This window comes from Chionomys nivalis, chromosome 18 (assembly GCF_950005125.1).
Source record: "Chionomys nivalis chromosome 18, mChiNiv1.1, whole genome shotgun sequence".
Lineage (NCBI taxonomy): Eukaryota > Metazoa > Chordata > Mammalia > Rodentia > Cricetidae > Chionomys > Chionomys nivalis.
The window spans coordinates 50,240,317-50,262,307 of NC_080103.1; the positions used below are offsets into that span (position 1 = coordinate 50,240,317).

Genomic DNA, 21,991 nt, shown 5'->3' on the forward strand with positions numbered 1-21,991 from the left:
TCAGTGGATGTATGGCAACAACATGGCTGCCCCACTGCCCACTGCTCAGAAGCCACCCAGAAGGTCACCACCCTGGTAATTTTCCTTTCAGATTGCGAGGAGAAACTGGGCACAGATGGGCAGAAGCCTTTGTAGGTATCGGAAGTTCCCACATGAAATGCATCTGTCCATGTGCCTGTTATGCCTATTACATTGAATTTGAATATGGCTATGCCTTCTTGGTTTGGTGTTACCCAACTATCACCAGATTCCCAGGAGTATGAATCTGGAACGAAACAGGCAGCAGAAAATGTAAAAGCTTTGATAGATCGAGAGTTGAATCGTGGCATTCCTTCTAACAGAATTATTTAGGGCCATTTTCTCAGGGAGGCACATTATCTTTATCCACTGCTTTTTTTTTCACATGACAGAAACTGGCTGGCATCACTGATCTCAGATGCTGGATTCCACTTTGGAATTTGTTCCCACAGGGTCCTATCCATAGCTCGGAAAAAAGATATTTCTCTTCGACAGTGCCATGGAGATGTGACCCTCTAGTTCCCCTGGTGCTTGATTCTCTTACTGCTGAAAAACTAAAAGCATTTTTAATTCTAGGCAAACAACTTTGAAAAGCTATGAAGGCTTGATGCACAGCTCATGACAGCAGCAATTCACTGATAAAGCCCTACCTCTGATTGATTGACATCACTCAAACACCTTGTGTAGACAACCACCAACATCACTATAGTAGAACATACACCTTCCATTCCTGATCATAAAACTTCTAATGTTTACAATGTCAAAATGTTTTACAAATATGTACCAATGATACGCACTAAACGATGTCTCCCTCACGGAAAATGGAAGATCCCTCCAAGTTTCTATACGCGTGTTTGCAATATACGATCCAGAATGTAGTAGTATTGAAGAAGATGAAGTGGAGCAGCTACCAGAATAAAGTGCCACAACCAGAGTTTCATTACATCATTTAAAACCTGCTAGTCTGCACGCACGCCTAAACAAGCTGTTACAATGTAAGCGACTTGTTTGTGCTCTGAGTTAGACTCCGGTTTTACTCTGCAGGTGTTTAGTTGCCACACAATGTTTATATTTTTTATGTGTGTGTGTGTATACATACATATGTGACTGTTGTGCATAAGAATTAGGTGGTATTACATTATTCTTGATGCTAGGGATAATGATTTTAAGTGTCTAAAAAGTAATACTGTTTTCCTCAGTTATGGCCTTTTTTTAGGGAATCAGGCTGTTGTTTTTTCTTCTATTTAATTTTTTTTTTATACCCAAGGAAAAAAAATAGATTTTTCTTTCTTGATTTTCCTTAGAAGACTAATATTACCTATCTGCCATTATAAAAATCTGTCAATTTATACTATAATTTCATATTCTGAAATACAGGCAAAGGGTATTTCAAATCTAGGTAATGTGAAAAAGAAATCACACATTACTTAAGCTCATGTGTTTCAAATAAATGCATCTTATTCCAACTTTAGAGTGTAGAGTTACCAGAATTTGTAGTCCTGGTAATAACTGTGTGGTTTTTCATTTCTGTGAAAAACTGAAAGGGTAAAGAATGTCTTGGCATGTTCAGAAATAAATACTTAAGACCAGTCTTGAAGTTTAATTTCTACATCAGCTGTATCTTATCGTAGAGTTTAAATTTACCTTTTCTGACCATGCATTATGCTTGAACCCAAAAGCTGGTAACAAACTAATTTGACACTTTCATCTTAGGTAAAGGATAGCAACCACTTGATTTTAAACCATCAGCATGTCCAGAATATTGGTGAAAATTATTTAAATTAATTTATGGAGTGATAATGATTGAACTACATATATAGCGCAGAACTATATATATGTAGTTTGGCTACCACACAGTTGAATATGTTTTAAAAATTATGGTTATTTCTGACTGTTGCTTTTCCTGCTATTTTCCAACTAACCAGACCACGCTAAGAAACATCTTTATTAATGAGTGCTAGCTGATATGGAAATGATTTGGTATGGACTAGATATAGGATGTGAGTAATGAAGCAAAATGCTTATGTCTAGATTTCAAACAATTTCAAACAATAATTTGCTATTTTGTTTTACTTTGAAGCACATAAATTTACTTCTGTTATACCATAGTCAACTTTTACTTGAAGTAAGACACATTCCATTGAATTCTTGTGTTATAATATGGAAAAATGTCATGTTTTTCATAGGTTCTATTCATGTGTAATAAAATACAATTCTGGAAAGATTTTTATACGGTGTGTGTGTGTGTGTGTGTGTGTGTGTGTGTGTGTGTGAATGTGGGCATGTAGGACCCTTCTGATTCTGGCATCATCTTCCACCTTGTTTAAGACAGGGTTTCTTATTTTTTTGTTGTTGTTGCTTACTGTTTCTTACCCCAGACTAATCGACCAGGTTCTCCGAGTCTCTTTGACCCTGTCCCTGAAATACACCATTATGACTCCCTAGCGCTCCAACCTTGTTTTTTTTCATATTCACTTGTATATACTAGGTTTTGAGTTAGGTTCAAGTGTAAGCTTTGTGTTCATTCCTTTTGTGATTAGTTGAATGGAGCAATTTGTATACGAGCTTTCCATTTCTCATGGTGGAATACAAATCAGAAAAAGCAAGAATAGTAATAATCTGAAACGCCTTTAAGAATTTTGCGTTATTACTATGCATAAGAACTGACCACGAGATATACAATAAAACCCACTTTAAGAGTTTTATTAATAAAAGGTGGCGAAAGTGAGAGAAGTGCTAATATTATTATTATCAGTTAGACAGTACACCTTAGGAGGTATCTTTATGATAATCCACAAGTAAAAATACCCAGTTCAACTGGATGTTTCCATGAGATTAAACACATCACATCATGGCCATCTGGAATCTCACCACACCCATTCAACTATGCCAGATACCACAGAAAGATAGCAGCAACAGAAGCAAAAGACATTCTGTAACCTGTGGTATCAGGGGCCTTGAGTAACCAAGATTCTGGTAGGAGGGTCAGGTAAATACCATGAGTGGCTCCTAATAACCCTATTAAGAACTAGGTCTCAGTTTACAAACAAAAGGCAAGCAATCACCAATATCCCTGACACTGTATGAGGCAAGTATGCCTGGGTCAACTCCTGTCCCTCCTCCCCTACAGGTATAACCAAATAAGGAGAAGCTTAGGATTTGTCCAGATCGACCCTAGAATGGAGAAACTACAGTCTTAGCCTACCTCTGACAGCCCTAACCAACTAGAAATGTACTAATATGATTGTCACTTCCGCAAGCCAATCCAAAGAAGAATGTTACACTGCTTTTAAAATTCCTTTGGTTGTGCTTAAAAGGAGACTATTTTGCCTCTTTGTCTGATGTGTGGTCACCATTTTGCTTTTTGTTGGAGGTGCGGCCCCAGTACACTTTACCTTCTAGGTAGTACCTTCTTCTAGATAATACCTGCTCTTGCTGATAGCATCGAGTCTGGCAGTTTTTTCAGGACTTCCTGAGGACCCTAACAGTGGGTCCTCAAGACCTTGAACTTCAATTGCCATCTGCTGCTTCTCTGACATGGCCACCAGCAATTGGGGGGATTTGAAGTTTTGGATTTGTAGATTAAGGTTAGGGATACACAATGGTACTGAAAAAGAAAGAGTAGTCTGGGAAGTCTCTAGAAAGTGTGGAGGGGAGCACACGGAGAACTTTTCTTGTCAACTGGGGCAGAGAAGGAACAACCCAGTATTGTTAACTCTATGGACAGACTTGACTGAGTCATGTGTTCTCCTTCCCAAGCAAACTGCTCTGGGAGTATAGGGCTGTCTTCACAGCCTCATCGTTTTCTACAATGGAAGCCTTGGTCAAAGAACTGAATGTGGAGCTGACAGCAGATAATCATTTTAAAGAAATTCAAGACCTTTTTTTTTTTTTTAAATAAGAAGAAGGTAAAAATATCAAGGACTTGAGCTTGAACATTCATCTTTGACTTCCTCAATGAAGCAGGTTTATGTTAGGACATAGCTTCAGCTTCTATTTCCCTTGCCCACTGGTAGGTAATACAGGAAAAGGGGAAGGAAGGGCTGCTTTGGATGGGGGAAATCCAGCCATCTGCATTGGCAAGGATACACAGCCTGGGTTTGGACTGTTTTCTGTTGGTGCAGCTCTCTCCTGCTCCATCCGAGAGGGATCATTTCCCCAGTGTTCTGCAATGTGTGGAGGGGAAGGAGGAGGCCACACTGTGGATGCAGTTGTCTAGATCCAAGAGGCCAAGGGACCCAGCACACTGACTGGCAATGGCTGATTGGTAGTGCTCTCTGGAAAGCACCACAGACAGATGTGTATGCTGTGCCTTTCTGCTTTCTCCTGTTGGGCAGCGGTGATGGAACGAGTTCCCTGGGAAAAACCAGCAGTCTTCCTGTATAACCTCTTCCTTTGTAAGTGGGACTAAAGAGGGTTTGGAGTAGGAAGTTCCCAACGAAGAATGAAATTCTGTCATCAAGTCACAAATTGAAAAGAAATAGTTCGAAGGGGCTGAGATGGTAGCTCTGTTGTTGGTATCCTTGCCTACCAGGCATAGAAACCTGGGTTTAATTCTGAGCACCTCATGCAATCACCTGAAATGGCTTATGCCTGAAATCTCAACACTTGGAAAGTGGAGGCCAGAGGATCGGGAGTTCAAAGCCATCCATTGATTCTCTGCCAGGCTGGAGGACAGCTTAGGTTTTATAAGACCCTGTTTCTTATAAGAACAGAAAATAAAAACCAAACCAAACCAAACAGCCCCCAAACAACAAATACCTATCATGATAATAAAAATAAGAAATCAATCTGCAATAGAGCAAATAAATAAAAGGGAACTCATTCCCACTCCCACCTCCCACCCCACCCCACCCCACCTCACTGTCATTTTTCAAGTATAGCACTAACTTAAATTGTTTTTCTCTCCAAGAAAGCCTGAATCTGTCTCTGGGAGCCCCATCTACTGAATCACTGAGTCTTTCTTACGTGCTAGCTGGTCCACATACACATTTGTGCGACAATACATGGGGTTTCTACTAGGTTCCTGAAGCTTATTTATTTCTTAAGCACTCGGGGTGTAACCTGAGTCGTTCCAAGAGTTGCATGGGTCAGCAGTGTGGCACATGCATAATTTTATCTGATTTTGGTTTTGCTTTGTTTCTTTGAGACAGGGTCTGGAACTCACTCTCTTGCCCAGGCTCCAGACACAGCCTCCTGCCTGCCAGGCTTGCAGGTGTGAACCATCACTTCTGGGTTAATTTTATCTGATTTACGTGCTGTGGAGTGGACAGAGCAATGCTCAGTCTGTGAGATCGCGGTACCTTCAGAAAGTCCAGAGGAATCTGGGAAATTCCTCTAGCTCTGCTCAGCTCAGCTCAGGCTGCAAACTCTTATCTTGTTTAGTCCCTCAGCTACTGATTTACCAGGAAAGGAGCATGGTTTCGATTTCACTTCTCTTTGTCTCAGCTTCCGTCTGGGTGGCTGTAATTTTGCAGCTTCTAAGAGTGGCTGTGCCAAGGAGCCTGAAGCAGGAAGACAATCCAGCTAAGGAGCCTAGTCAGTTGAGGATTGGTCCCTGCTGTCGCGCCAGAGCTGGTGAGTCTTCCTAAGCCTTTCACTCAACCTCTGGAAGAAATTCCCAGGGCGCACTCTATTCTAGGGTAGACCACACAAGCGACTCCGCGGTGTATCGCCCGGTGCAGAGCGCCTCCTGGCGTCCCAACGGTGCATGCGCTGCTTTTCTCAGAACTCTTGGTTTGGGAGGCTGAGAATATTATGTCTCATTCTTGTTGGAGAGAACTTGGAGAGGAAGCACTGCACTGTCTGGGATCCAGGAGTCAAACCCGACAGTCCTGCAGCGGCTCTTTGGTGGGGTAGCTTCTCCCAAGTTCCTTCCTTGTGCCCTCAATGCTTTCCTGAAGGTAGACATCTGTCCTCAAAGATGTCACCAAGAGGCTTCATTTTATTTTGGTTGAGTCGGTCCCAGTTTACATACATCTGAAGCCGGCTTCCAAAGTCCCTACCTCATTCTCTACTCATTTTCTTCTAAGGTAGGTGTGTGTGTGTGTGCGCGCGCGCGCATTCTCTACAATTATCTCTCACATTTGAGTAGAGAGTCACCAAGGCAGGAATTTGCTCGCATTTTGTTTACTCCTTGATATTAGTCACCCAAGACAGTGTCCAACACATGGCCAGTACTCAGTAAATTTCACATACTGAGACTTCATTCTTTTAGAATGCCAGGAAATCTTCCTACCCACTTTGCAAGTTTTTTATGTGCATTTTGCTCCACTTTCTACAAAACCTGAGTGCATTCGGGACTCATATATCAGTCTTTTGTTTTCCTCATTTTATTCTTTAAAAAACAAAACAATCCTTTGTATAGTTCGAGAAAGAATCGTAAGATACTGTATTTTAAGTACTGTAACAGGCTTTGAAATGCTAAGCTCATTTTTTTCCCTATAGAAACACACAGAAATTGATATATGTGGTGCACAAACAAAAGCTGATGCATCTGCCGTGAATAATGACGATGACCTTTAGACCGTGAATCTCAAGGAGTGATTGCTCTCAGTTACAGGGTGCCGGGGCATCTCAGTGGACCATGGAGACACCCATTTGTCTGGTGCGAAACTGGAAAGAAGAGCTGACGGTAAACCCGGAGGCTATAAGCATTCTTGAGAAGATATCTCAGCCTCTGGTGGTGGTGGCCATTGTTGGCTTATACCGGACAGGGAAGTCCTACCTCATGAACCGTCTTGCAGGACAGAACCATGGTGAGTGTGCTTCTGATGCATGGAGACCATTTCCTTGGACCAGTGGTAGGTGGTAGAGCACACTTTTCTAAGCTCATCAAGGAAGAGTCCAGTCCCTCTCATGGATGAAAATTCCCCATTCTTATCTTCAAATTTATAATTTATAAACTATGGGAAAAGATCACATTCTTCTGTATAATGATTGTTCCCCAACTTTATCAAAAGATCCACCTTAAAATTCCTCTTGACTCCCTCTACTCTGACTTGATCAACAGCTGAACTCTGTCAAGAGCCCCCATTCTTCCTCCTGTGTCTTTGCTCAAGCTACAAGAACATTTCAAGTGTGAATATTGTTTCACCTGGTCTATAAAAACAAACAAACAGGCGAACAAATGAGATGGAATGAAGAAGGATGTGTAGTAGGGTTCTTATATATCCAAAATCCTAACTGAGCTGTATCCAATCTCTGGGGTTCGGCTTTGGTGTTTTTCCTTTTTCCTTTCTTTTCTTTTTTTATTTCAAGACAAACTTTTTCATACTTTGTTTGTTATTTTGCTGTAATGTGCTACATACAGACATTTTAATGCATGGATGTATGTTTCAGCAGATCTCCCCCAGTTATCTTTCCTTTTTTCCTTCCTCTCTCTCCTGCCCACCAGTCTCCTTCATTCCTAATACAATTCCCCTTCCACTTTCCTGTCCTCTTTACACAGACTTGAGGTATCTGCTGAAATCAGAGGAAACACGATTGTCTTTCTGAGACTGGCTTCATTATTATAGCAAAACTTTTTATGAATTATTGACAATGGAGTTAATGAATATGAAGTGAGCATCCAGATCAATACCCAGATCAAATATTAGATATTGGAAATAAAACTCTATTAACCACATGAACACAAATCATGCTCTCTCACATACTCTCTGCAGCTCCTTGATACTTTCATTTATAGAGAATATGTTCATTCTTTCTTTCTTTGTGTGTAAGGGAGTATATGATCTTGTGTGTTTACAAGTATGTGTATCATGTGCATATCCACAGGTCAGAGGAAGACACTGAGTGTCCTGTAATTGTCATACATATCCCCAGTTTATTTCTACCACTTTATTGCATGTGGTTGTCTGGGGATACCATACCACTTATCCATTTGTTGTTGATGAACACTGGTGCTATTCCTAGCATTCCACACATGTCCCCTAATGTCAGGAACATAAGATACATCTTTAATTTTTCTGACCTATGCACTGCACAGTTGTATGCTACTTAACCTACTAAAATTATGTTGAGCATCTTGACCTTTATTTCCTAGTTTGTAAAGGATGCTGTTTTCCCTACTAAGTTGTCTCTTCTTTCTTCTCATGATTCTGTTTGATGTTTTCATTTTTAAAAAGCCCACAGGCAGCATTCTTCCTAATATGTTTCTTAGTTTATGCATCAGTGATTCAGTACCTTTTCTGATTAAACTTGACTGCAAAACTTTTCATCTGGATGCATCTCTCCAGGGTTCCTCCTCTCTCATCCCCTTTCCTACCTTCTTTCTTTCCTCCTATCTTCCCTCTGGTTACCTGCTTCCCCTTCTCCTCTGTCCTTCAACTTTCCTCCCCTTTCAACCCTTTCTGCTTTCGGTCCTTCTGCCTCCCACACAACCCATTTGTCTTTATCTTTCTATTAGAGGAACTCTTGACCATCAATTGGGGGAGGTATTTTTCTTTTTCTGGATTGAATAACTTTATAAACTTTTGAGTCATGTGCATTTGAGAGCCCCAAGACATGGGTTTTAGACTGGGAAGTTTCAACAGTATTGCTTTCATTTTCTACTCAATGTTGGTAGCTAAGATAATTTGCCATTAGAGCTCTTGATTATATTTATACTTTCCAATGTTACAGTAGTAAAGAAGGAGATTAGTTCCCAACCAATGTCCAGAAACAGGTTCATGTCACTCTTTATCTCTGTGGGTGACTCACTTTGAAATACTTTACCCACATGACTGAAAAAATGGTCTCCTATCACATTTACCATGTTTACAACAGTTGCTCAGGCAGCAGTCTCTCTCCATGTGATTCAACAGAAGTCAGGTCCAGAAGTCTGCAGAAAGGCAGACTTTACCGTTTCTCCTGTAGAGTGTGGCAATGCTGAACCATGGCATACTAGGAATTATATGCCACCTGTTTCTCTTCTTGGTTGGGGGAAGAAAGTGTTTTGAATGGCAGATGGGCAAAGTCTGGGAGCAACAGACACAGCCCACTGTCCACTGGTTTTGAGAAGTTTAAACTGTGGGTTTAAACTTTTGAAAATAAAGAACAAGGTGTCACTTGGCTCCTCTCTCTCCCTTAGATTATTCCACATTGATAAGGCGATAGCCACAGAGCTCAACAGATGAATAAACTAAGGGAGGAAGGGGCATCAAAACCAAACCAAACAAAACCAAAGGCAAAAGCTATTATTCCCATCAGGGGCTTGGCATGATGGCCTACGATGCCAGTCAGATGTCCACTATGATGACTGAAGTATGGGAAAAATCAATGACAAAGACAAAGGTTTGCTTTGGCTGTCTTTGCTGGAGGCTTCACTTCCTGGATAATTGGTCACAGTGCTTTTGGATTTGGTGGGGGAACGTAGTGAACTTTATCAGGGAGCGCGTGACAGAGCCATGCTGCTCTATTGGTTTCAAGCGTGGCATGAAGAAAACAACAATAACAAAACAACAGCAATACTTAAGAGACAGTGTTCTACACTCTCCTTTAAAGGCACACCCCTAATAACTCAAAGACCTCCTACTTGGCCTCATCTCTTAATGTTTTTACACAATCAATCATTTCAGCATTCTGTGGAGCAAGCCTTGAACACATGAGCCTTTGGTTGATATTCCACATCCAAACTATACCATGCATTCACGAGGTAACTGAAGGATATGGAATGGTGGTACTGTTCACAGTGATGCAGGGAGGACAAAGGGAGCTAACAGGTGTGAGCAAGCACTTGACAAGTCGCAATATGAATGACCAGGTAGGAATTAATCGCTCCTCCCTCCAAAGAAGCAGGTAAAAATGAGTGTCAACATGTGGTATGAGAAACATTGGATGGAACTCCATGAAAGGAACTGTGACCAATATGAGAAATAAATCTCGGGTGCACTGTACCTCACGAGAGTACAAGTGAGTGAAGGCAAGGCCTGCTAGGTGGCCGTTGACTCCTGTGCTCCAGTGGTTGGACTCTACCAGAAATAAGAGGACACAAAATTTTTTAAACTCATATATAACTACTAGAATTAACAGAGTCTAAACTTATCCTTTAACATAATCCATTTTGAAAAGTTGGAAGAATGAGGTAAGTAGAAGGCACAAGTATTTCTTGGGAGAGTATTATTTATGGACTGAATTCATGGTCTTTGCTGAAATAAAAACACATCTTTTCCTTGCTGCTTGCTAAATATTCTCAGCATTCAACTACCTTGGTCTTCCTGCTCTGACCTTTTCTGTTTATTGCTCTTCCTTTCAGGCTTTTCCTTGGGTTCCACAGTGCAGTCTGAAACCAAGGGAATCTGGATGTGGTGTGTGCCTCACCCCACCAAGCCAACCCATACCCTGGTCCTTCTGGACACAGAGGGTCTTGGTGATATAGAAAAGGTAAGGAAGAATCTTACCAGATGTAATGATTTCTTGCTCTAAATTCTCAGATTAACTCATCCTCTTTATGTGCTTTTCTATGCTGTTTTGTTATTAATAATTTTGACTCTTTCTGGCAGACAGTGTTACTGTGGTCGTATGTATATGTCGGCATACTTTTTTGCTATTGTAGTAATTCATCTTCTAGAAGGCAACTATATGGAAACCGATAGTCACCAAATGTATCTCTGCATTTTGTCAGAAGCACAGTGATGAATTGTACTTAACTGAATAAGATCTGTGTCTATAATTGTGACAAAACTCATCAAGGCGTAACTGCCTGCTTGTCATTACCTGCTGTGTTCCAGGCACCTAGGAAATGTTCTATATGCATTGAATATTTTATCAGTCAGTTCTGGGAGCCAAATCCAGAACCTTGCGCATGACTGTTCAGCTTCCTACCACTGACTTATAGCCCACCTCTGTCAGGTAACTTAGCTAAACAAGCTATACATTGAGAGGGATCAGTGTAAGAGTGAGCAATGATGATTGGATGTAGAATTGTGTTCAGGTTTTATTATTTCTCTCAGATCCACTAATAATTTATCTGAAAGAATGAAGGACCATTTGGATGAATGAATGAATATTATACTCTTAAATACCCATGTCCTCATGTGTCCTCTAGGGTGACCCTAAGAATGACTCATGGATCTTTGCTTTGGCTGTGCTTTTAAGCAGCACCTTTGTCTACAACAGCATGAACACCATCAACCACCAGGCCCTGGAGCAGCTGCAGTATCCTTTCACGGACCAAACTAACATGTTCCCTTAAGTTTAGGATGAAGGCATCTTACTTCTTGTTCTCTTGTCCAAGTCAAAAAGTCTTGGTTGAATTTGAGTGGACACAGGACAAAGGGGAATAGTTTTAATAACTGATACGACATGATATCTAGAAGGTGTTTTGTTTCATGTCCTTAGCTACAATTCCAGTTATGTGACTGAATTAACACAACTAATCCGGGCAAAGGCCAGCCCCAGAGAGGATGAAGTAAAGGACTCTAGTGAGTTTGTGAGCTTCTTTCCGGACTTTGTCTGGACTGTTCGGGATTTCACTCTGGAGCTGAAGTTAGATGGACGCGTTATCACAGCAGATGAGTACCTGGAGAATGCCCTGAAGCTGATTCCAGGTATCATTGCGTAAGGGAAGTTTCAACAGGGACGTAGACTTCACTAAACGCTGTTCAGCACTTGACATCTCTACTTTAGACTGCACTGAAACCCTTGTTAATGGTCATGACAATTGGCACATAGCCATAATTTTGGCAATCATTATTACTTGAAAATATTCAGAGTTAAGATTTAAACTTACTTTATCTTAGAATATATCATATTAAGTACTTTTAGTATTACAATGAAAAACAGAAACAAAAATAGATAAGGATTACAGTCAAGGCTACTTCCTGAGCCTTATTTATTTGTTAATATAATTGTTTTTCATAGCCTATTTTGAGAAAAACTGGTTCATCAAATAAATAAGTGAAAAAAAACCTTAAAATTACAGGGAAATCTACTGACAATATTTTAAAAAATTTTTCTCACTTGAATGTTTTACTAGCTCAAATAGTTATACCTTGTCATGGATTTCTTTTAGTGCATGGGGGTGGGGGAAGAAGATGTATGTCTCCACTAATGTGCAATACTTCATTATTCACTGAAATTTCACCTTCTTGCCTGATGCAATATGATGGCATGTTAACATTACAAATTCATTACATGTATTATGTTTAGTGGGACAGATAAGTACCTAGAATCAATATTGTTATTCATTTATCTATTATTTAGAGAAATATTGATGTTAAGTAACTAATTTATGTCATTGAGAGTCTCTGCAAAAGAATGTCAAGTCCAATGTAATGGCAAAGTAGTGAGGTCTCCAAATGCACTCGTTACTTTAAAGCTGTTGGCACAGTCATTCAGATGTCCTGGAGCTGCAGCCTGGAAAACATTCTTGGAAAGTTTTTAATCATCTTATCTTCCAGCTGCCCCATCACTGAGTGCCCCCCCTCTCTTACAGGAAACAATCCCAAAGTCCAAAAGTCCAACACCACTAGAGAATGTATCAGATATTTCTTTCCAGTACGGAGGTGCTTTGTCTTTGACCGGCCTACAAGAGACAAAAGTTTACTATCTCAAATTGAAAAAGTTCCAGAAAATGAACTGGAATGGAATTTCCAGGTAGAATCAAAAAAGTTCTGTTCCTACATCTTCACCAATGCAAAGATCAAGACGCTGAGAGGGGGGATTACTGTCACAGGAAACCGTGAGTTTCTTTTGTAGCAGCCACGTTCCTGTGGCTTAGAACATGCAATGAAGCGATGATTCTTTTGTGGTATTGAAACTGTTTGTATGATTACATAAAAGAATATGGAGGAAGCAAATGTTCAGATCACAAATACGAGTTTCATACTTGAACTTTCTGTATATGAGTGTTTATTGAAGTCTAGCTTGTGTTACACAGGAATTACTATAATGATGTCCAGATGAGTGGACAGAAATCTGCAAGATAACTTGAGTCCCCCTGGAAGAGTGATTCAGTTTGACTATACAGATTACTTTTGGGCTGACACTGGTCAGAACACAGCAGGTCAAGGGTCCCATTCAATTAGAGAAACAAGTTTAAATATTCTAAGCGCCATAGACATTCTGCCTGTGTAACCATGTTTTGTCTCTGCTCAAATGGGCTCATACTTGGTTTCATGTTCTGTATTCTGTCTTCAAACTTTTGACTTTTTTTCTGAAGGGACTTGAATTTTCATTTGGAACTTGATCTCACGAAAAATGAAATTTGCTTTCTTATTCTAACACACTTTTAATTATTTGGTAGCGTATTTTTTTTCCCTCCAAAAAAGTCTTGAAACCTCTTAGTTAGAATCAGTGATTATTTTTAGTGCATTGAATTTGGAAACTGCAAAGGAAGAAGTCAGTTTTATTAAATAGCTATTGATTCTGAGAGGCCATGAAAAGAGAACGAAAGATACGGAAGAGGTTAGAAGAGAAGAGAAATTCCTGTTGAATAGAATTTTGTTGCTTTTGATAACATTGGGCCTAAAACTTGTAAATAATAATTAGTGAGAATGTACCAGTTCTTAATGATATTTTTCTTAGGACTGGGGACTCTGGTGAAGACCTACTTGGATGCCATCAAGAGTGGGACTGTGCCTTGCTTGGAGAATGCAGTGATGACCCTGGCTCAGCGTGAGAACTCGGCAGCTGTGCAGAAGGCAGCTGATCATTACAGTGAGCAGATGGCCCAGCAACTGAGGCTCCCAACAGACACTCTCCAAGAGCTTCTGGATGTACATGTAGACTGTGAGAAGGAAGCCATTGCTGTTTTCATGGATCACTCCTTCAAGGACGATGAGCAAGAGTTCCAGAGGAGACTGGTGGTAACACATCCTAGCACTTAGCTTGCCTGATCCTTGCCCTTCTGATACAACCCTTAGACTCCACTTTTTTAAATCTCAAGGTCTGAATCTTTCTCATTGAAATTTTTATGGAAAACTTAACTCTCTGCATTAGACTTTTCCCTTTCTTGAAGCAATAACATTTTATTATTTTTATTGCTATGAAACAAGACATCATGTACTTAGTGCCTTGAGACAGCGTGCATTTCATTATTTCAAAGTTCAAAAGAGAGGTGAAGCAAGAGTATGTGGGTCTCTGCTTGATGCACTGAAAACAGAAAATGTGCTCTCTGACTGATTTAACACTGATATATAGGTCTGGGCCAAAGATTTTCCCTTAGCAAAACACAAGGAATCACTGTGTTCTATTTTTCTAGTTGTTCTGATTTCTTTTTCAGCCACAAACAGTCAAAACTTACATTCTGAAGGGTTTGGGTGGCTAGATCTCCTTATGTTATGTAATATAATGTCACCATAGGATTACTGTCCACCACAGTCACCAGCCCAGGGTGATAAGAGCATTGGCGCCAGAAAACAACTCTCAGGGGATTACCATGACCTATCAGACCAAAAGCCGCTTCCCTGAGAGTTTCTGGTCTTCCATTTATCTGACATTGAACCTTGAAGGACAAAAATCTTTTAGTTCATATTGAGGAAATTAATTAGGATTATCACTTACGAGCACAAACAAATACATAAAGAAACAAAACACACATGTTCTAGCATACCAACGCTTAAGTTATGACTGAAAAATTCATGAGTGTTCAAAACTCTCCTACGAGTACAGTTCTCTCAGCTCTGAAGAATTGGTTTTTTTGCTACACCAACCTCCATTTTCAGAGGAAATAGTCTTATGTCTTCATACCCAGATGCTGGGTATGAACCCAAGGAAGCTGACAGACTTTCCAGAAATTAACACACAGAGTTAACTAGGTTGGAATTCCTGACCCTCCTCCTTTCCCAGTCCACTCTGGGGCTGTCTTACTGATTCATTCAGAATAATCACAGTAGTACCTTTTCTCTTATGGTTTGTATAGCTGTGAAGAGAGACCATGATCACAGCAACTCTTAAAAAGGAAAGCATTTAATTGAGGGTTTCCTATAGTTTCAGAGGTTTAGTTCATTATCATCATGGTGAGAAGCATAGTAGCATGCAGGAAGATGTGGTCCTGGAAAAATAGCAGAGGGTTTACATCTTGATCTACAGGAAGTAAACTGTGATATTGGGTGGGGCTTGAGCATCAGAGACCTCAAAGCCCACTTCCACAGTGATATGCTTCCTCTAACAATGCCATACCTGTTCCAACAAGCCACACCTCCTATTAGTGCCACTCCCTATGACCATTTTTTTTTCAAACCACCACACCTTACTTGTAACAGTTCTGTTATTCCTTCTCCTCTTGCCCTGCAGGCTGTCATAGAAGAAAGGAAGGAAGCTTTCATGCAACAGAATGAAACAGCATCTGTCAGTCACTGCCAGGCTGAGCTGGACAAGCTTGCAGAGTCCCTGAGGATGAGTGTCTCAAGTGGAGCTTTCTCTGTTCCTGGCGGACACAGTCTCTACATAGAGGCCAGGAAGAAGGTGGAGCAGAACTATGAGCGAGTGCCCCGGAAGGGAGTAAAGGTGAGAAATGACAGAAACAATGGCTTACAGAGTTCGGCTAGAGTGGTAGCTACTAGGTTCTGGTGTAACTAATCAAGGTGAAGATGAGTTCATGGTTGGCCGACCCTGAACATTCAGTTCTGGCACAAGAATCATTTCAGGATGACTTGGCTAGATTACCAGTTTACTTTTCAAGATCTATAAACTAAGTAGCTCTGCTTCCCACTCTCACAAGTGTGATGTGCCAGTGCCCGAACACATTTCCTAGGTCCACATGACCATTCATTGGTAGATTTGGCAGGTCAGCCAACAGAATCTAAGAATTCTGTTTTTGAGGAATCTTTATTTTGTTATGTATAATGTCTTTAATTAGTTTTCATTTCACTAAGAGATCTACAAAGTTTTTTGGAAACTCAATCAAAATGTCTGAGCCTATTAATATTAGGCATGGCCACAAGAGCGAGATGACACCTCATTGTGGTTTTAGTTTGTTATTTCATGAATGATTAGTAAAACTGAGTACAAATGCTTATTGGCCATTTGAATTTCTTATTTTGAAAATTATAATTCAGGGCAATTGCATGTTATTTTAAGCATGCTAGTTTTCCCTTTTGTACTGTTTGTGTTCTTCATTATCTTCATATTTTAACTCCTTATCAGTATATGGCTTGCAAACATTTTCTCTCATTTGATATGATCTAGTGCTTCCTTTACTGTACAGGAAGTTTATGGTTGGCTATAGTCTCATTTAACTGCTTGTCTATGATTTTGGTACTAAATCTAAAACACCCTCATGAATCTAATGCTATATGACTGCCCCCCAACTTTTGTTCAAACATTTTTCATCTATTCCCTGCTTTAAGAACTTTAAAATACCAGGTCTTAGGTTTAATTCATTTTTAGTTCTTTTAAGTGGAAAATACAATACAGAGATGTAATTTCATTATGTCTTGTTCTCTCAGTTGTCTTATATTGGTTTATATATCTGTTTTTATGCAATGACCGTGTTGTTTTTGCTACTTAATAATAAAAGTACATCATATTATATTGTCTATTTAGCATATCTATCTATCTATTATCTATCTATCTATCTATCTATCTATCTATCTATCTATCTATCTATCTATCTCTCCATCTGTCTATCATCTATATACTATCTATTTCATATCCATATGATGAATCACTATTCAGCCTTAAAAATGCTGCCAATTGTGGAAATATGAATGGATCTAGAAGACAGTATATTCATGGAAATAAGCCAGGCACAGGAAGACAAATACTGCATGTTGTGGCTCACTTTCAGTGGCATCATGGAGAGAGAGAGAGAGAGAGAGAGAGAGAGAGAGAGAGAGAGAGAGGAACAAAGAAAGACAAACAAATATTAACTGTATTATTACTGTTCTATGGCTTTGGAGGGGCTCTATGACCAAGGCTAGTCTTATAAAGGAAAGTAACTAATGGGGACTAACTTGTAGTTTTGTGTGGAGACCCAAAAATGTGAGCCTATTCCACCTTGCCTGAAGGCTTTGGACATTAAGATGGCTCATAGAAGTAGATCTGCTCCACCCTAATCGAAGGTCATAGAATTCAAGCATACTTCTTCTCCTTCTTTTGAAATAGGAGGTTTGACTTAGGGAGTGGCTGCCTACAGGACACTTGGTCTATGGTGTGTTTATTTCCCCAAACATCCAATACTTTCCTCAGGAAATAATAGATCAATGTCTAAAGTATTGAAACAAATAACAGTACTTGTTTTCCTTTGTATCACGTTAAAGCAGTCTTTTGCCTTCTTTCGCCCCCCCCTTTGTATCAGGGCATAAAAGTGTATGAAAAATAAATGTGGGCAAACTCATCACTCAAAATTCATCATTCAGTGTTTACTGAGTTGCCTTTCTATTACTATCCTGCATGTCTCTGTTTCTTTCTTCTCTGTGCCTCTTACCTAGCAGTTCTAATTCTCATGCCCCTAACCTGGAACATACAAAAATGCTGCACCTAGGATTGTGGCAAAAGTTAGCCCAAAAAGATGGTTCATGACTTATGGCAGCCCAACGTGGTACTTAAGACAGTTTGGAGGAGTAATACGTAGTCATCATGGTGGGAAGCAGACAGGCACTGGAGCTGAGAACTTCACATTCTGTGCACAGGGAACAGGCAGAGAAAGAGTCCGAGACTGATGTGGACTTTTGTAATCTCAGAGACCACCCCCGTGACACACTTTATCCAACAAGTCCACACTTCCTAATCCTTCCCAAATAGTTGTACCAACTGGGGACCAATGATACTGTGATTGAGAATAGAGAAAAAAGTGAGACATTCATTAAGAGATATGAACATATAGCTATAAGACATAGTGAATGAGGAGGGTCATCTGTCTATCTGTTGTTTCATTGGTTAATTAATAAAGAAAACTGCTTGGCCTGATAGGACATAACTTAGATAGGTCAAGTGGACAGAACAGAATTCTGGGAGGAAGAAGGCAGTGAGGCAGACACTATAGCTCTCCTCTCCAAGATGGACGCAAGTTAAGATCCTTCCCAATAAGCCACCATCTTGTGGTGCTACACAGATTATTAGAAATGGGTTAATCAGATGTGAGAACTAGCCAGTAAGAGGCTAGAGATAATTGGCCAAGCAGTGTTTAAAAGAATACAGTTTCCATGTAATTATTTTGGGTAAAGCTAGCTGGGTGGCGGGACTCAGCCCGCCATTCTTTCTACATTTGGCACTCCAACGTGATGGACTAAATCCACTTAAAACCCTGAGAGGGCTTTAAAAGAGAGAGAGAGAGAGAGAGAGAGAGAGAGAGAGAGAGAGAGAGAGAGAGAGAGAGATAGAGAGAGAGAGAGATTAACACAGCTTTTTGCTGTTTGCTACGATGTGCTGTAGAGATTTCCTGTTTCAGCAATAGCAGGGGCTCAAGCCGAGTCATGCTTCTTTCAGCAGCACTGGAGAGGTCATGAACAGAGGGCAGCTCTGGGCTGTGTGGAGGGGAGGGAGGCCCCGGCGAGAGAGGTCGCTGGCTCCCAGCAGCCTTGCGGCGACTGGAGGCTCGAAGGCGGAGGCAAAAACCTCACGTTCTGGCGCCAATTGTTGGGGCGTGGTCAATTGGTATTTAGAATTAACCAGAACCGTTTAATATAATAGATTCAGCTTTTAATAAACAGAAGAAAGAGAACTTACAAACCCAGGGTTCTAGCGATCCTGGAGCGCAGGAAAAAAAGAGGAGGCAAGTCACCTGGATGTTTTGTTTTGTGTGGCTCCAGGGGGACACACCCTAAACAGAATGTGATTATGGCCTTGGAATTAAATGGACCTTGTGAGACAGGATTCAACAAATTAGTAGTTTTATTTTTCAATAAATACCTCAGCAGAAGACTTAATCTTTTCTGCCTAAATTATATTTTCTCTTCTTGGGTCTCCAGGCAAATGAGGTTCTCAAGAGCTTCCTACAGTCACAGGGTACTGTAGAGAATTCCATCCTGAAGTCAGACAAAGCCCTTACAGATGGACAGAAGGCCATAGCAGGTAGGGTAGAGTGTCCAACTGTTAGAGAAGAGGGTGCATTATGCAAAGCCCTCTGACTGGTGGACAGGAGTTTCCTCCTGCTGTGTGTTTGACCTCTCCTAGATGTGCAAACACATAGGGTGTTGGTGTTGTATTTTGTGTCCAGTTAATTGGTGCCTTTACATCGTGTTAGGAACCGTTGATGCTGCTGGCCTGGCTAATGGGAGTACTCACAGGTTTCCCTTTGGGCCCTGGATAGTATAGCTACATTCTGACTTTGATTTCTTTCCTCTCTCGACCATCTGTGGAACAGCTGAGAGGACAAAGAAGGAGGTGGCTGAGAAGGAACGAGAGCTGCTGAGACAGAAACAGGAGGAGCAAGAGCAAGTGATGGAAGCTCAAGAGAGAAGCTTCCGAGAAAACATTGCTAAACTTCAAGAGAAGATGGAGAAGGAAAGGGAGACTCTTCTGGGTGAGCAGGAGAAGATGTTGGAGCACAAGTTGAAGGTGAGTGCAGATGGGGTGTGTCAGTGCCAGACAGATGGTGCTGTGACTTCCCAACAAGGGAACTGTCAGTTTCAAACTGTGAATGTTGCATCAAAGTTCATATGGGCCTTACTGAAGCTCTGAGCACATAAGATGCCAGTATCTGTGTAGGGTTAGACTTCAAGTGTATAAATAATGTCCCCAGGGTTCTGAGTTGCTGTTTGTTGAATTTCTAGGATGGTCTTCTTGTGCTGCAGTTGACCCTTTCCAATAGTCTTTAGGATTCTAGACTTGTTCTTCAAAGAAAATGAGGTGGATCCATCTACTGTGAATATATCAGTTGTGGTGTGGGACAATATCTATATTCTGTCAATTGTATTTTAAATAAAAGCCGATTGGCCAGTATCCAGTAAGGAAGTATAGGTAGGACAACCAGAGAGGAAGTAGAGGCAGGTCAATGAGAACAGGATAAGTCTGGGAAGGAGGAAGTCCATTCCTCTCCAGTCCTGCCCAGACACACAGGTATAAGGAAGATGTGACTTGCCCCACTGAAAAAGGTGCCAAGTCATGTGGCTAACATAGATAAGAATAATGGGTTAACATAAGTTATAAGAGTTAATAAGAAGCCTGAGCTAATGGGCCAATCAGTTTATCATTAATATATAACTCTATGTGATTGTTTTGGGACTTAACAATTGTGGGAACAGGGTAGGACAGAAAACCTCAGACAACAGCGTTTTAGCCCAGGATAAAACAGAGGAGGAGGATGGGATGGGGAGATGGCTCAGTCACTGAAGTTCTCATTGTACATGTATGAGGAACTAATTCAGATCTTCAGAATCCATGGAAAAAACCTGGAAGACATGGCATTTACCAGTGACCTTCAGAAAAAAGACAGGAGAACCCCTGGAGCTTTCTAGTTAGCCAGCCCAGTAGAATCAACTAGCTATAGAATTAAGGAGAGACTTTATCTTTAAAATGAGGTTGTAAAGTTGGCTCAGAGCATTTATTGTTCCTGCCAAGGACCCAGGTTTAGTTTCCATCAATAACATGGCACTTATATTGTCCAGAATTAGAATTCCAGGGGATCTGATATGCTGTTTTGATATCCATGGGCAGCAGGCACACACAGGGTACATACACATGTAAGCAAAATAGTCAAACATGTAATGAAAAAAATACATTTAATAAAAAATGAGAAAGCATTTGAAGAACATACATGACATCAACCTCTGGCCTCCATAGATACCGACAAACATACACATTTGTATGCATTTACACATGTGCTCACATGCATTCAAAAAGAGAGATGAATTAATTAAATTGAAAAATGAAATATAATAAAATGATAGAATAAAATATAACATGGCACAATCTCATAAATTGCACTATTTATTTATGCCTGTTTGATTCATCATGTAAGCTGATATAAAATAAACTATATGTCCTATCTTAGAGTGTTCTATGCAGATCAGGATAACCATAATTCATGAAATAATCAAAGAGACACCTCCTTAGAATTGAGAGTAAGTTTTAGTTCACCTGTCTTCAAAAGGGAAATTTTTTGTGTGTATTGGGGCAGTCTCCATGGGGAGATCCTGAGAAATTCTCCCTACTTATGTGTAAACTGTGGATATTCCTCTTTTTAGGTATAAATGTCTTAAAATATCAAAGACCCTTCTTAGGTGGTAGTGAAATAGATAGTGTATGTAAATTAAAGTTAAATGCAAAATTCCGCATGTGAGTAATGGAGGATATTTTTTTACAGATCCAAGAAGAACTTCTTGTTGAAGGATTTAAAAAGAAGTCTGAAATGTTAATGAATGAAATAAGTCATCTGAGAGAAGAGATTGAGAGAACTAAAAACAAACCCTCACTGTTTGCACAAATTTTTGACACAGTTGGCAATGCGTTCCTTATTGTTTTACCAGGAGCTGGTAAATTATTGGGTGTAGGGATGAAGGTTCTCAGCTCATTTATGAGATAGCCTGGGAGTTCCTGGGAAGGGATTGATAAAGCTATGATTCTATTATTTTGATACCACAACTATATGCCTTGTTTTAAAACTGCATGCGCTACTTTAATAAGCAGTGCTATATATGAGGTCTGAACTCCCACTATTGCTAAATAATCAAAGAGACACCACCTTATTTGAGTTGAGAGTCAGTATCATTTCATTAGCAGTTACAATCAAGATTAAAAATACAAATCATTGGCTCAAAAATACAAGAAATGACATTCATAAATCCAATCAAATTTCATTGACATAATCTATATAGTAAAGTGGAAAACCAGTCAGAATATAGTGAAATTATTTCTAGAAAGGATGTAAGTAAAAAAGAAAAATGGTCCAATGGAAAAGTGTGGCAATTGTACCCCAGTTATACAAATAATTCATTGTGAAGAACTCCTGTAAAAATTAACAAGTAGATAAATTTTAGGACAAAGTATGAGAAAAACATTAGGCCTTTTGATAATAAAAACTGTGCAGATTAAAATTTGTGAATCTTTTGTGTCACCTTTGTTATGTGACAGGAATCTGGTCCATAAGGTGTCTTTGAAATGGAGAATC

At 40.1% G+C, this 21,991-nt stretch overlaps 1 protein-coding gene and 1 pseudogene across 1 annotated transcript; both read left to right on the top strand.

Annotated features, from left to right (window-relative positions):
• Window positions 1–7: 7 nt before the first annotated feature.
• LOC130889365 (acyl-protein thioesterase 1-like) lies at window positions 8–682 on the top strand (annotated as a pseudogene).
• A 4,863-nt stretch (window positions 683–5,545) lies between these two features.
• On the top strand, window positions 5,546–21,874 carry LOC130890051 (guanylate-binding protein 3-like). The gene is made up of 11 exons (XM_057793995.1): window positions 5,546–5,595; window positions 6,575–6,776; window positions 10,253–10,380; window positions 11,045–11,154; window positions 11,350–11,546; window positions 12,434–12,679; window positions 13,525–13,805; window positions 15,235–15,447; window positions 18,852–18,954; window positions 19,247–19,440; window positions 21,188–21,874. The coding sequence occupies exons 2-11, from the start codon at window positions 6,605–6,607 to the stop codon at window positions 21,404–21,406; spliced, it is 1,863 nt and encodes a 620-aa protein (XP_057649978.1). The 5' UTR covers window positions 5,546–5,595; window positions 6,575–6,604; the 3' UTR covers window positions 21,407–21,874.
• The last annotated feature ends 117 nt before the right edge of the window (window positions 21,875–21,991 follow it).